General features: G+C 53.4%; 1 protein-coding gene across 2 annotated transcripts; it reads right to left on the reverse strand.

Annotated features, from left to right (window-relative positions):
- Positions 1 to 3,322: 3,322 nt before the first annotated feature.
- On the reverse strand, positions 3,323 to 8,723 carry GLYCTK (glycerate kinase). 2 transcript variants are annotated; one of them, XM_019628133.1, is made up of 5 exons: positions 8,657 to 8,723; positions 6,054 to 6,469; positions 5,660 to 5,811; positions 4,907 to 5,082; positions 3,323 to 4,577 (listed from the first exon to the last, which is right to left on the reverse strand). In XM_019628133.1, the coding sequence occupies exons 2-5, from the start codon at positions 6,428 to 6,430 to the stop codon at positions 3,711 to 3,713; spliced, it is 1,572 nt and encodes a 523-aa protein (XP_019483678.1). In that variant the 5' UTR covers positions 6,431 to 6,469; positions 8,657 to 8,723; the 3' UTR covers positions 3,323 to 3,710. The 2 variants fall into 2 exon arrangements, with proteins under 2 accessions (XP_019483678.1, XP_019483679.1); XM_019628134.1 differs by lacking the exons at positions 4,907 to 5,082; positions 8,657 to 8,723 and having other exon boundaries at positions 4,379 to 4,577; positions 6,054 to 6,736.
- Between the last annotated feature and the right edge of the window lie 6,040 nt (positions 8,724 to 14,763).

Raw genomic sequence — 14,763 nt, forward strand, 5'->3', positions numbered from 1 at the left:
CCTGAGCTCACAGCTCCCTGAGCTTCTCCTTGGAAGAGGTCACCCTGTCTCCCTTCTTTCCATACCTCCCTGAACCCCCCATTTGCACAGAGCTTTCTTACCCAGATCTATCTGCTGCTGACACCTCTCCAGGTGAGTGGGACAAGGATGTCCCCATTAGACAGAGGAGAAAACTAAGACCTGGAGAAAGGAAGGTGGCAAGGCCAGGATAAGGACCCAACTCCCACTCCAGTGCTCCTTCCAGGTCTTTTAACTGCCACCCTGGTGAGCACCTAGATGACGGCAGGATACCTACGCTCACCAAATTGTCCATAAGCTGCCCAGCCTCTCTGGTGCCCCCCAAATCCTTAGGACCCGGACAGCATTCCCAGGGACAGAGGGGCTACATTACTCCCAGGGGAGTTTGAGCCAGGACTTCCAGCCTTGCTTCCAAAGTGGGCATCTAAAGGGTTGACTGGGTTGGCTGAAGCCTGCTGGGAATAAGCTACAGAGGGGCAGGCAGAGGGGAGGTGGGAGGGGGTTCTCGAATTGGGAGATGCACCCTTCTCCCACCTGCGAGACCTCCACCACTGCTTTGCACACCCCATCCCTACCCTTGCAGTAAGGAAAGCCTCAGCATCAAAGTCCTAAATAGCCTCCCGGCATCATTCCTTGCCAAAATCCTCATGAAGATTATCACCATTGTCAATGTGAAGTCCAACCCCCTTGGCCAGGCACACAAGGCCCTTTGCCAACTAGCCTCTGGCAGCCTTTATGGCCTCCTGGCCCAACTTACTTCACCATACCCCCAACTTCTAACCACACCAAACTGAGTGTCCCTATCATGGGGTGGAGCAGAGCTCAGAGGCTGGCACAGTGACTGGTTGTGGGTTCAGCTGGACACACACATGCCCACACATGTCCCCATGCACAAACAACACAGCTGTGCATACAGATGCAGACACCCCTTTGTGTAGAAGCCCACCACCCAACTGTGCATGGTTTTCTACCAAATCACATACACAAAAGAGCTGTGAAATCTGAGCCAAGAAAGGGCTGACAAATCTGTTTTATGGATCCCTAGAGATGTCAAGCATGGTCAGGTCACCACCCCCCAAACCCTTGAAGGGCAGCAGGGAGGCAAGAGTGGATCCCTGGCTCTGGCTGAGGGTCTCTGAGTCCTAGGGGGTGGGCAGAGAATGGTCAAGTAAGTCCCAACCAGGTTCTCATTCAGGTTCTGTGGCAGACTTGCTGTGCAGCCTCAGATAAGCTACCTTCCCTTCCTGTTTCTCCAGCTGTAAAACAAAGGGATTTGCGGTAGCTGACACCTAAGGGCTGTCCAGGCCCACTGCCCAGGGGCTCTCAGTTCATGCCAAGTGCAGAGAATGGAAGGGCCTGTGAGAGCAGCAGCAGTCAGGTGTGACAGGCACACGACAAGATCAAAACCTCCAGCTGGACCAGGAAAAGCTTCAGAGGATGGAGACGAAGTGGTCGCAAGGGCAGCAGGAATCTGAGCCAGGAGAGACAGAAACCAAGAGCCCTGAGATAGGAGCAATTATTATGACCCATACTTGACATTTATGCAGCAAATAATAAGTCCTACTGAACACTCATCATGCAGAGTTTATCTCATATTTTCATCTAGCTTGTGGTCAAATATATTCTCTCTCATCTCAAGGGTACCAACTGAGCAAATCTAATGGGTTAGGCCCAATCTGGCCCCTGGAACCCCCACTCCCATAACTAGGATACAGGGCAGGAGCCAAAGTAGCACAGAGGGGTCCTCCAGCAAAACCCCACCCCAACCCAAGCTCCTCAGCAAGTGTGTAAGCAGCCATGTGCACAATCAGCTTTACATCCCCTCTGCTGGGTATCTATGTGTACACACAAAGATGCGTCCCCCCCCCCTCGGTGTGCCAACTCCAGTATCTGTAAGCTCACATGCATGCACACACTACGGACATGGCAGATGGGTCCTCTGCCACCGCCGCAGCCCTCCTATCCTGCTCTTGCCTGGAACTTGACACCAGTGCTAATACTCAAGCTCCCAAGAGTAATGATTGAAGCTGGGACAGGACATACACATCTAGAGGTTGCCAGAGGAGCACCAGTGCACAGGCACTGCCATGTGTGGACAATATCCCCTAAGAGTATGACCCCCTGGCCAGCGGAAAACCCATGCCAGGACAGAAGAAAAGGAACTGGTGCCCCTGCATCAGAGTGGTGCAAACTCCCCTCTTCCCTAAGCCTCCTTGGCCCCCAGAGCCCAGCGTGCTTTGCTCACCTCCCTCAATCCCAGCCTGCCCAGTGTGAGTCACGTCCCCAGCTCATGAACCATCTGCAAGCTGGGCTGTCCAGATCCCAAGTGGGGAAGGGAGGCTGTTCTCAGGGGAAGGGCATGCCAGCCCTGGCCCAGGGCTTCTCACACCCTCAGAAAGGGGATGGCGGAGGAGCCAGCAGGAGCAGCCCCAGGCCTCGCTGTTCTCTATGGCTTTTTATTCCTATGTGATTCTACTGCTCACTCATATAGGGATTGGAGCCGTGGCGCACGGCGGGGGCGGCCAGCGGAGGGTTTGGATACTGAGCAAGGGGGCCCAGGGAGAGCTGGGACAGTGGCCTATCTCTCTCCCAGCACAGGCTGCTGGTCTGGCCAAAGGAGCCCTCCTGTTTCTTTCCTTTCCATTGGCCTCTTCCCCACCATCTGTAACAGGGGGAGGGGCAGGGGGCTGCTGGACCCCATCACTGCTCTGACCCACTATCCCAGCACTGGAGACCCCCCCATGGCAAGGCTGGTACCAGAAATGGGACTATGTCCCCAGAGGAGCGGCTGAAGGAACCGGGGTTGTTCAGCCTGGGAAAAAGGGCTGGCACAAAGAAACAAGGTCCTTTGTGGTCGGGATAGCCCATACATAAACAGGGGAGTTCAACCAAAGATGTGGTCTGTGGCTAAGGGCTGTCCAAAGCACAAGGGAGGGATGTCCCTGGTGGCAGGTAGTATGCATGTGCCAGCGAGGCAGATGACCGAGGCTGAAGATCGCAGCAGGGATGCCACTGGGGAGGGTCACAGTTGGATGGGTGGCCAGTCCCTCCCAGACCCCACGGACTGCAGTCCCTAGGCCTGTCGTCCCTGGGGTTTCTGCTGATCCACAATGAGCATATTGGAAGCCAGGCTCGACCCCCCAAGGCTCCTGTTTAAGTGAAACAAGTACCAAGTGTGCCCTTGCAGAGAGGGTGTGGGAGACTCATATCAGGTCCTGGTGCCATGGCTGCAGCCTAGCCCCACTCCCCTCCCCAGCGACTCCTTGCAAATCCCTGCTCTGAAGGAAGATGCATCAAGACCCCACAGCATGATCCTTTTTATTTTCAGCCCTTCTTGATTCACTCTACAGAAAAAACAGGCTCAGGAGCTCAGCAGAGGGGCTACCTGGGGAATACCGGGGACAGTGAACTGGCCAAGGGACTTCTCCTGGTCATCAGGGTACCTGCTGCCATGGCTGAAAGCAGGGGTGGAAGAGAGTCCTCATCTGCCTGTCTGGTTAGGGGAATGGACATACACGGAGCAGAGGCCCTGAGTGGGGGGGTTGGGAGGGGCACTGAGGGCCAACCATGCAGCCAGGGCCAAGGAGAGGAGGGGTGCTAAGGCCTAGTAAGCCCCGGGGTACCAACCCTGGTCTGCCCTAGGACCCTGCCCTGTAGGCCTGCTCTGGGCTCCCAAAACATGACCTATGCCATCACCACGGCCGCAGGAACAGGAGGTGGGCATCCATGACATTGGTGCCCGTCATGCCTGTGTAGAGCAGATGGGCCCCGCCCTGGAAGCGGCGGAAGAAGGTATGCGAGTCATTGTGAGCTAGGAAGGTGGCCACATCTAGGCCCTCCGCAGTAGCCTGGCTAGCAAGCTCAGGCATGACCCAGGCTCCAGCTGCGTCTGTGGGCCCATCCTTCCCATCAGTGCCACCGCTCAGAAACAACACGTCAATAGGTCCCAGTGGCCGTTGTCCCAGCTCTGCTCCAACACGCAAGGCTAGTTCCTGGTTCCGGCCACCTTTGCCGGAGCCCTGTAGCTGCACTGTGGGCTCGCCACCAGCCAGCAGGCAGACGGGGCCCTTAGCCCCCTCGACGGCCTCCAAAGCCTCCTTTAGCTGCAGGTCTGGGAGCTGGAGCTTGGCCGCCAGCTCATGGAGTTGTTCATCCTCCTCCACAGAGGCTCCAGCCCCAGGCAGGGTGAGGCGGGCTGCAGCCACTCGGGCCAGCAGCTCGTAGAAGTGGGCCACAGTTTTCACATCGCCCTGCATGGCTGCGCTCAGCACCACGGCCCGGTATCCCAGCGCCTCAGCCTGCCGCTGGGCCTCAGCCAGTGCCAGTGCATTGGAGCCAATGATCACATTGAGAACATGACCACAGGTATGTGGCCCACGGGGGTCTGAGTCAGCCCGAGCCAGCACAGTCTTCACAGAACGTGGCAGGGCAGCACGAAGGCCATAGCGATTAAGGATGTGCAGGCAATCTTGCACGTTGTGGATGCTGGCCACCGTGGGGCCACTGGCGATCACTTCCACAGGGTCCCCCACCACGTCTGATAGAATGAGGCTTACCACCTGGGGAGGGGTTGCAGAGGCAAGGCTCAGTCCTGCCTGGTCCTCAGCCCAGAGCTATGAGGACAAACTACCCTCCCAATGTATCCACACACCCTACATCACCCGGTGCATTTCCTCGCCCATTTCTAACTCCTTTAAAGTGGGATCACAAAACTCCTGGCCATGTGGATTTCCCCTAATCCTTTCTGAGGCCCCTCTTTGATGGCCCTGTGGACTCCCATACCAGGCCCCTGCCAATCTGTATGCTGCTTTAGGCTTTCATCTCCCTGGCACACGTGGGCCTGGCTCCATCAGCCCAGGGCTGCCTGGGGAAGCAGCAGCTCACGCACCTGGGCAGGGTAGGCGGCCTGAGCCAGCCCCCCACCCTTGAGCTGGGACAGGGCCTTTCGGATGGTGTTCAGCTCCTGGATGGTTGCTCCTCGAGCCGCCAGCAGTTTGGTGAGTGTCTGCTTCTCCTCCAGTGTGACGGGTGGGATGGGGGCAGGCAGCAGGGCTGAGCCCCCGCCTGCAGAGACAGTGAGGACTTCAGGCAGAGGGCACAGCAGACACCTCCTCACCCAGGGACACAGGTGGGCAGTGCACACATTAGGGGCTGAAAGGTGGAGTTAGGGTGCCCCCGTGTGGACAAGCAGTGGATGTGTGCATAGTCACCGCACCCTAGGCACCTGAGGTTGTACTCTGCATTGGGGTAACCCAGGTCCCAGCAGGCAATGGAAGCACTATTCCTTAAGAGCTTGGAATAGGAGGCAGAGCAGAGGGGAGAGTGGAGGACCAAGGAAAGGGCTCTATGGGTTCTAGCCCCTGGTGATACTGGTCCAGACAGCAGCAGCAGCAGTGACATTTTCCTTGTAAGACCCTGAATTAGGTGTTCCCTGTGTGCCTTCTCATGGTCAGCCAACAAGGTCAGTCGAGAAGGGGACCCCACAGCTCAGGGGAGGCCAGAAAACTGGCAAAGGATCACCCAGGAGTCAGCCATCCAGATTCCTCACTGCCTTTTTTACTTCGTGACCCTGGGGACTCAACCCTGATATTTGGAACCACCCCCCTTCTGTCAACTGTCCTGAGCCAATCTGGCACCATACCTGAGATGAGCACAAGCAGCAGGTCATCGGCTGTGAGACCTTCAGCCAGCTGCCGGATGGCCAGCGCAGCCCGCAACGCATCATGGTCCGGCAGGTTGTCTTCTGCGCCCTCAAATACCTGGACACGGCTGTGTGGCTTCAGCAGCATCTCCCTGAGGGGACAGAGAACACAGAGGGAGAGAAGGGGTGGGCTCCTCTCCTCCCACCAGATTTCCCAGCTGTACAGGTGAAGAGGGCATGAACAAGGATACCCACTGACACCCATCCTGGAGCCAGACCAGACCCAGGAGAAAAAGGAAGTCGGTGAGGGAGGGAGGCCCCAATCCAGTCTGAGTCTGGGCCCAGGTTCTCCTCCAGATGGACAGTGGGGAGCAGTTTCCCCAAGCCTCCTTACTGCTTGCCAGTGCACTCCATGGCAGCGCGGATCCCCTTGGGAACGCTGATCACGCCCTGCACGAGATGCTGACCCAGTAGCTCCTCAGCTGCAGCTGCCATGCCCAGCACAGCCTTGCCGAAGCCCACAAGGTAGAGGTTTTGCCGCAGCTGAAAGCTCCGGTCCCGCACCTTCAGCTGCCCATTGCTGGGGTCGAAGGACAGTGCCCGGTGCATCATGGGGCCCGGCTGCACGGCACCCACAGTGCTCTCAAACAGCTGCCGAGCTTGTTCTGCCAGGGCCATGCCACTGGCCAGCCGTGCCCCTGGGCCCCTCCAGAGGAATGGGCGCAATGGGGCTCGGGCCAAGCTGGGCAGAAACTGCAAGGCTGCAGCCATGCCCCACTGGTTTCAGCTCCACCTGGCACCCATGGCTGCCTAGGGGGGAAGAAAACACTAGTGAGGTCCTTGTAAAGCTAGAGACACGAGGCCCCACAGCCACCCCTGAGGGCTCAGGGCCAGTGGACCCCACAGCCGCTGCAGCAAGAATGGACCATCTGCCAGTCCCAGAAGAGTTCCTGAAGCCCACAGCTGCCTGATCTCACTCCAGTCCTTGGAGCCCAGGCCTGCCACCAAGCCATGTCCTCTTCTGCAGGCCACACGCCGGCCCTCTGGACACTCTGCCCGGAGTCCAAAAGTCCTATTAACTGAGCCCTCCTCCTAGGTCACCCGCTTTGGCTGAGAGTTAATCATTCACAGAGAGAGCAGTTCCTATCAGTGGGCTCCCGTCCCGCCCCTTCCCCACCCCCTGCGCTTCTGAGCCCTCACCCAGGGGGAGCTCCCCTCTCTGGCATTCCTTCCTTGCCTCTTCACCACTTCTGTTGCCAGGAGGCTGCTGGCTGTTGACCTCCAGCCTGCTCTATTTCATTAGCTTATGGGTCTGGGCTGGGGAGCCTGGAAGGCTAGGTCTGTGTGGGGAGGCTGCAGGTTTGCTGGCGCACTGACAGACAAGCACAGAGCACAGCCTCAAGGCCACAGCTTGAGGAATCCAAGCACTTAGGACCAGTCCAACAAGAAGTTCAAGTTCAAATCAGAAGTGGCAGCAAAGTCTGGCCCATGGTGGAACCCTGGCGAAGTCCCTAGACACCATGAGGCCATGTACCATGGGACCCAATCTGCAGGGCAGAAAAAGACACCCTTCTACCTATATGGCTGACCAGACCCAGCCCTGCCAAGAACATGCCTTTTGGCTCCGACATAACAAGTCTTGAGTCACACCACTCACCAGGGTAAGAGCCTAGTGGCTGGAGCAAGCAGAGGGCAGGCTCCCACAGTGAGCCCAAATAATCATTTTCCCCACTGGGCAGGGTAAAGGCTAAAGCAGCCTTGGGGTGAAGGTCAGGAGGCTGTACAGTTTAGGGACAAAAATGCCAAAGAGCTCATCTCTAAAAAGGCATCTCCTGCAATACATGCCCACCAAAAACGCTGCCAGTTGACTGCAGCAGCAAGTGTGGACAAAGCAGGCGAAGTAAGCTGGCCGTTAGGCTCCAGCTCTACCACTTTTCTGAATGGCTGGGAGAGCTCCATTGCTCTCACTGGGTGTCATCTGCACAATGAGAGGTGAGATGAGATTATGACTAATGCTCTCCCCTTGACCTGCTTGGGCTATTCGAAGCATCCCACTGTTATCACCGAAAACCAATTTATCCCACATTCAAAAAACCTGCCAACTTCTAGCCCTTAGCCACTTAGCCTGCTGGTTTCTAGCTTTCCCATGAGATCAACCCTATTTGATCCCAGTTGTGAAAGGGAACACAGAGGGCATCGACATGGGGACTCAAAATGGGCCAGCTTTTGCCAGGGGGCTCCTGGGGCAGGCCCCCACTAGGCTTGGCGTTAAAAATATCTTAGCATCAACCAATAGCTGATTTTGACAGCCTGGGTGAACTTTGTACTTATTTCACAGATGGACACAGGCCTAGAAAATCCCAGCCTTGATGCTGGATACCAGAGCCCAGGACAGAAGGGGGCGCAAGGCTAAGGTTGACGGAGAAAATACAGGACATCCAATTAAATTTGAATTTCAGTTACACAGGAAATTGTCTTTTTTTGCTTATACACAAACATTTACTTCTTTTTTTAAAGTTACAGTTGACATGTTATATTAATTTCAGGTGTACAACATAGTGATTAGGAACCGTTTTAATGTAAGTATGTCCCATAGAACATTTGGGACATACCTATACTGAAATATTACTTGTTGTTTATTTGAAACTCAAATTTAACTGGACGTCCTGTATTTTTATTTCCTAAATCCAGCAATTTTAATCAGGACACCACGTCTCCTAAAAATCCCAGACGCTCTGGCGCGAAACTCGGGGATTCCGAAACCTGCCGTGACTCCGCCCCGCCGCCAAGCGGGGCTGGAGCCATTTCCGGCCTTCGCCAGATCGCACAGGGCACGGAAGTGACGTCATCTTCGGCCGGGTACGCAGGTCTTTGCGAGGGAAATGGCAGCACTGTAATGCCCGGTGGTGACCCGAGAAATAAGGGCCCGCTGCCGCCTGAACCCGCTGTGGCCCTGCCTAAAAACTGCTTCCGCGGGCCCTAGCTGCGCGAACTTACCTTCCCACACCTCCCGGCCGCGGCTTCCAGCGCTGGAGACCGGAAGTACTCGCGGGTGGGTGGAGCGNAGAACTTCCCAATGGGGTACATCTTGGGGGGCCAGCCCCTGGCTATCTGTCTAGGGCAGAGCTAGGTCGTATAGCTGTATGAACCCTCAGCAAGCCAGCAGTGGACAAGATCATGGTGGGTAGTGATCTCATGAGGTAGAGCTTCAAAGGGCATTTGTCCCGTAGGACTAGGTACATGGGGCAGTTGTTTCTGGGGCTCAACTCTCCCTCACCCTCTTTTCTGGCCAGAACCTCCTCATCTGAATAGGCAGCCACCCCTCCCAGGTGGAGGTGGAATCACCTGTGGGCATTGAGTCTCAAGGGCTGAGATGATGGGCCACCCCATCCAGCCTCTACAGGGCAGCCCGAGCCACGGGAAGTGGGAGAACAAAGCCTCAGGACTGGTCGCAGTGGCTACCCAGTGATGGGGCCGACCCTCAGACATCCCTGTCTCAGGGAGAAAGGCCATCCCGTCCAGCCTCAGCACAGCTCACGATAGCTGCATGGCTCTACCTCTCACGTGGCGGCCTGCCTAAACCATCGGCTTCCCCACCACTCAGCGTGTCAGTGTTCCTTAACCCCTACACAACCCGTCCTCCCCTAGCATACCCCAAATCCCCTCATCACCCTAAGGATTCTCAGTCTGGGGTCAAGCCAGGTCTCCCCACGCTGGTTTGGACCCCATTATGTCCCTCACACGTGACCCAGATCCAGAGGGCTAAGGCTGCCCTGCCTATTTTTCTGAGACATGAGGGGGTTCTCTCCCAGTTTGCATCAACTTATTCTAGCTCCAGCTAACCCTCACCCCCCCCCCAATGGCTATGTGACCTCCCAGGGCACTGTGCACCCCAGCAGCCATTAAAGACTCAAATACCACCCCATTAATGTCAGTTCAATACCATAGGGCAGTAGTCACTTGGTTGGCCTCAGTCAGTACCACCAGGCATCGCTGGCTCTAACTGTGGCCCTGCCTATACAGAGGAGGCTTCCCTGAGCTCACAGCTCCCTGAGCTTCTCCTTGGAAGAGGTCACCCTGTCTCCCTTCTTTCCATACCTCCCTGAACCCCCCATTTGCACAGAGCTTTCTTACCCAGATCTATCTGCTGCTGACACCTCTCCAGGTGAGTGGGACAAGGATGTCCCCATTAGACAGAGGAGAAAACTAAGACCTGGAGAAAGGAAGGTGGCAAGGCCAGGATAAGGACCCAACTCCCACTCCAGTGCTCCTTCCAGGTCTTTTAACTGCCACCCTGGTGAGCACCTAGATGAGGGCAGGGTACCTACGCTCACCAAATTGTCCATAAGCTGCCCAGCCTCTCTGGTGCCCCCAAAATCCTTAGGACCCGGACAGCATTCCCAGGGACAGAGGGGCTACATTACTCCCAGGGGAGTTTGAGCCAGGACTTCCAGCCTTGCTTCCAAAGTGGGCATCTAAAGGGTTGACTGGGATGGCTGAAGCCTGCTGGGAATAAGCTACAGAGGGGCAGGCAGAGGGGAGGTGGGAGGGGGTTCTCGAATTGGGAGATGCACCCTTCTCCCACCTGCGAGACCTCCACCACTACCTTGCACGCCCCATCCCTACCCTTGCAGTAAGGAAAGCCTCAGCATCAAAGTCCTAAATAGCCTCCCGGCATCATTCCTTGCCAAAATCCTCATGAAGATTATCACCATTGTCAATGTGAAGTCCAACACCCTTGGCCAGGCACACAAGGCCCTTTGCCAACTAGCCTCTGGCAGCCTTTATGGCCTCCTGGCCCAACTTACTTCACCATACCCCCAACTTCTAACCACACCAAACTGAGTGTCCCTATCATGGGGTGGAGCAGAGCTCAGAGGCTGGCACAGTGACTGGTTGTGGGTTCAGCTGGACACACACATGCCCACACATGTCCCCATGCACAAACAACACAGCTGTGCATACAGATGCAGACACCCCTTTGTGTAGAAGCCCACCACCCAACTGTGCATGGTTTTCTACCAAATCACATACACAAAAGAGCTGTGAAATCTGAGCCAAGAAAGGGCTGACAAATCTGTTTTATGGATCCCTAGAGATGTCAAGCATGGTCANGCCAGTTGCCAGCCAGCATCACTGCGGCCTACGCCATCATGGCAGCCCAGCTCCAGGTTGAGCTGTTGTTCACCATCTTAGCTGTAGAGGGCAGAGTCACTAGCCCTCATGTGGGATCCGAACCGGGGCCCTGCTGCACAGAGCTGGTTCCCAAGCCAGATCTTAACCAACGCACCACTCGGCCAGCCCTGGAATTTTTTTTTTAACTTTATTGGGGAACAGTGTGTTTTTCTCTAGGACCCATCAGCTCCAAGTTAAATTGTTCTTCAATCTAGTTCCTTCAATCTAGTTTTGAAGGGCGCAGCTCAGCTCCAAGTCCAGTCACCATTTTCAATCTAGTTGCTGGGGGCGTAGCCCAACATCCCATGCGGGAGTCGAGCCGGCAACCTTGTTAAGAGCACATGCTCTAACCAATTAAGCCATCTGGCCGCCCACCAGCAGCTCAGTTGCAGTTGAGCTCAAGTCGTTGCCTCAATGTAGTTGCGGAGGGTGCAGTTCACTCGCCCATGTGGGAATTAAACCAGCAACCCTGTTGCTCAGAGCGTGCATTCTAACCAACTGAGCCATATGGGCGCCCTCTTCTTTTTTTTAATGAATTAACAAGAGAACAGTGAAGTGCTCAGCTACGAAGTGCTGCAGACCCTAGGTGGAAAGGATTTCACAAACGGAAAAAAGGTGGTGAGTGGAAGTAGAAGGCTTCATGAAGTGGTGGAATATAGGTCTAAGACAGGTTGGCAAACTGTGGCTCGCGAGCCGTATGTGGCTCTTTAGGTATGTTCCGTCTCAAAAGTTTGCCAACCCCTGGAAGAGCCAATCCTGTCCCTCACAATTTAAAAATTATTCGAGAGCCATAAATATATTTTTACATAATCATGTGAATAATATCCTTTAAAATTTCTATAAATGAAACTATGATAGTTTTATTTTCATTTTCGATTGTACTTCAGAGCCACAGTTAGTGAGCCACAGTTTGCTGACCCTTAGTGGCTCTTCCATCTCAAAAGTTTGCCAACCCCTGGTCTAAGAAAACAATTGGGCTTATCAGATACTTATACATACCTGGATAGTGGGCATGAATATGTCTACAGTCCTTTTAAGTATACTTTGGCAATAAATATCAATGTCAAAATGTGATATGCAATTTCATTCCAAGGAAATAATTGGATATGTAGACAAAGATGGTGTAGGGGAGGACAAAACTTTTTCCGTTACTATCTTAGGTTCAGTGTGTGAGGTCCTACAAATTAAACTGACAGCAGACAGATTAACGGGAGAAAAAGGTTTATTTCATATGCATAAGGGAGGCGAGGGCTCACAGAAATGAAGTGAAAACCCAATGAAACCATTAGGTCTGAGAACTTATATACCATTTTTAACAAAGAGCAATGAATTATAGAGCTGGGACAAGAAAAATGGGGTTTGATCCTCTACGGGCAATAAATTGTGGGAAAGTAAATATATGGGGAAAACTAATGGAAGGTAAGTATTGCTGTAGTAAGATTTGTTTGTACAGATTCATCTTGGTGTTAGTTCCATCTTCTGGTACCGGGATGGGAAGCTTTCTTGCAGAAAATTTATGTTCTGCTTTTACATAGAAAGGAGGAGGGTAGGGAGCCCTTTGTGTGTCTGCTGTTTCTCAAATGCCTTCATCTTAAAATAATCCTTATGCCAAAGTGGCATATTTTGGATGGCATACTCTGATCCCTTTCAATGGATATGAAGAGAATTCATCCTAAAAATTGCCTGAGTGTAAAGCAATCTAAATATCCATTGATAAGAGAATATATGCAAATAAATTTGTAGTACTTCTAAGCACATTAAAAATAATATTCTAATATTATTAAGGCTACATACGTGTTGTTTTTTGAGATGCTATTTTACGACTACAGGAAACTTGAAAGGCCATTTAAGTACAATATAAGCTTTCCCCATTCAAGCAAGCTGAAGGAAAGAAGGTGATGGGATGTATTACTCATATCCTGCTGGGGGAGAGTTTACTGAATTTAGTCATTCAAGTTAAGCTTTAATTTAAATGTTCCCTGTCAGAGCAAAAGAGGAAGTTGTCCCTGGGTGATGTTGGCTAGTCAACGACCAGGGGAAGGTGGCAATAGTGGCATCCATCTCCACTAACAGTGCTGAATCTCAGGAATTCATCATGGATAAAGCACTTGGTCCTTGTAACTCTGAAATCTTGACCCCCCCCCACACACACACACACCCCACCCCCCAGCTCAAGGGGGGTCATCAGAGTAGTGAGTGGTGCTTAGTCTTGGACTTTCTGACCTGGAGCTTTGGTATAAATAAATCCTGCTTGATGAGGAAGCCGATCATAAATGACGTGCAGCCATTTGAGGTTTCAGGTGTCTGAGAAGGTCTGAGGTGTTAGTTCATGTTGTTACCACAGCAGAACCAGTCATACGCNTCCGCGGGCCCTAGCTGCGCGAACTTACCTTCCCACACCTCCCGGCCGCGGCTTCCAGCGCTGGAGACCGGAAGTACTCGCGGGTGGGTGGAGCGGAATCCGGAAGTGTAGGGGGTGTGGGGCGAGTTTGGGGTGCTAGGTACGAGTTGCGGAGGGAGGGGCGCGGGGGTAGCGGGAGCAAATATCAGGGCTTTGGCTCCGCCCTGACTTCCGGGAAACCTGGGTGGAGTCACCTTTCGCCTAGTTTTCTTAAACTCTACAGTGGGGGTAATAATTTCCACTTCACTGATAGTTATGATCCGTCCCCGTTATGTTGTACGATGCAGTTAGTCCGCAGGTACATTCCAAGCTCTTGTCAGGTACCAGGCACTGGAATGAGCAAAAGGGCTGAGAATCACTGCTCCGCACAGTCCATCCCTTCTGGAGTCGGATGAAGGTATCCCTGCTTTTCCCCACTGCTATAATCCCACAATAACTCATTGGTGCTCCCTTCCTCTCTTCCTTGGGCAACCAAATAATTCCAACTCAGCAAGAGCGTTCAGTTCCTTGATCCTGGTGAAACCGGAGGCGGCCCGAGTCTGGGGCTGGTGCTGCCTGTGCCGCTTAGCCAATAGACTGACACAGGGGTTGGGTCATAAAATAAGTGTTTATTATCAGAGCACCGGTGGGTTAACATCTCCAAAAACTGCCTTAACATTGTCAGAGCAGCCTGGGTTATTTAAGGGAAAATATGGACATTTCTCCAGAGGCCATGTGATCATTGGTTGTTGGGAGGGGGGGTCCTGCATGGAGCCTTCCCTCAGGAGATGTGGCTCTCCAACGTGGTCATCAACTCGGGAGCAGTGATGACAGTAACCTGGAAGGAATGCTAGGCCGTAGAGATTGATTGTGATCAGTAAGCAAGGGGTATTGTGATCATAAACAAGCACAAATTTCAGGGTAATTAAAGCAAGGAACTGGACAGGGGATATTCCAAACTTAGGAACTGGGACTGGGGATATTCCAAGCCCAAACTGCAGGGAGGCGGTTATCAATGGTTAAGCTCTAGGGCAGGGAGAGGCAAGGCCAGGGGCATTGTAAGGCCTCTTTTGTGGGAGTCCCAAACTGGGCCCTGTGTCACTGGAATACACAAGCTGTGTGTAAACACGAATGACCCTGGACCTCCCTCAATGCCCCTGCTCTCTTCTGTCCCTGTGGCCACACTGAGACGGGCTTGATGCCGTAGACATTCAAAAGACAAGTCCTGACCAGACTCCAAAGACACAGAAGAGTACATTGTTTTTACTTACGTCTTCTTGGGCAGATGGGGGAGAGGGTTAACATCACAAATCAGAGCAGACTTCCTAAAAATCTTAAAACATATTTCTCACAACGGTTCCCTTTAGCAGCTGCCACATCTCTCCATAGGTCTCCAAACCTTGCTCTGCTCTTGTTATAAACTCTTCCTCCCCCCTTCCTAGCTGTCTCCCTGGATTTTTCTTTCCCTTTATACTAGAGGACCTTTTTTTTTTAAAGATTTTTATTGGGGAATTGGGGGGACGGGAACAGTGCTGGGGAATTGGTGGAA

The sequence above is a fragment of the Hipposideros armiger genome, unplaced genomic scaffold, assembly GCF_001890085.2.
Source record: "Hipposideros armiger isolate ML-2016 unplaced genomic scaffold, ASM189008v1 scaffold_748, whole genome shotgun sequence".
Classification (NCBI taxonomy): Eukaryota; Metazoa; Chordata; class Mammalia; order Chiroptera; family Hipposideridae; genus Hipposideros; species Hipposideros armiger.

Coding starts and splice junctions, on each gene's coding strand:
- GLYCTK (XM_019628133.1), bottom strand. CDS start 6,430: ATGGCTGCAGCCTTGCAGTTTCTGCCCAGCTTGGCCCGAGCCCCATTG. Junction 5,812..6,053: donor ATGGAGTGCACTGGCAAGCA/GTAAGGAGGCTT, acceptor CTGTCCCCTCAG/GGAGATGCTGCTGAAGCCAC. Junction 4,578..4,906: donor AGGCCGCCTACCCTGCCCAG/GTGCGTGAGCTG, acceptor ACCCCTCCCCAG/GTGGTAAGCCTCATTCTATC.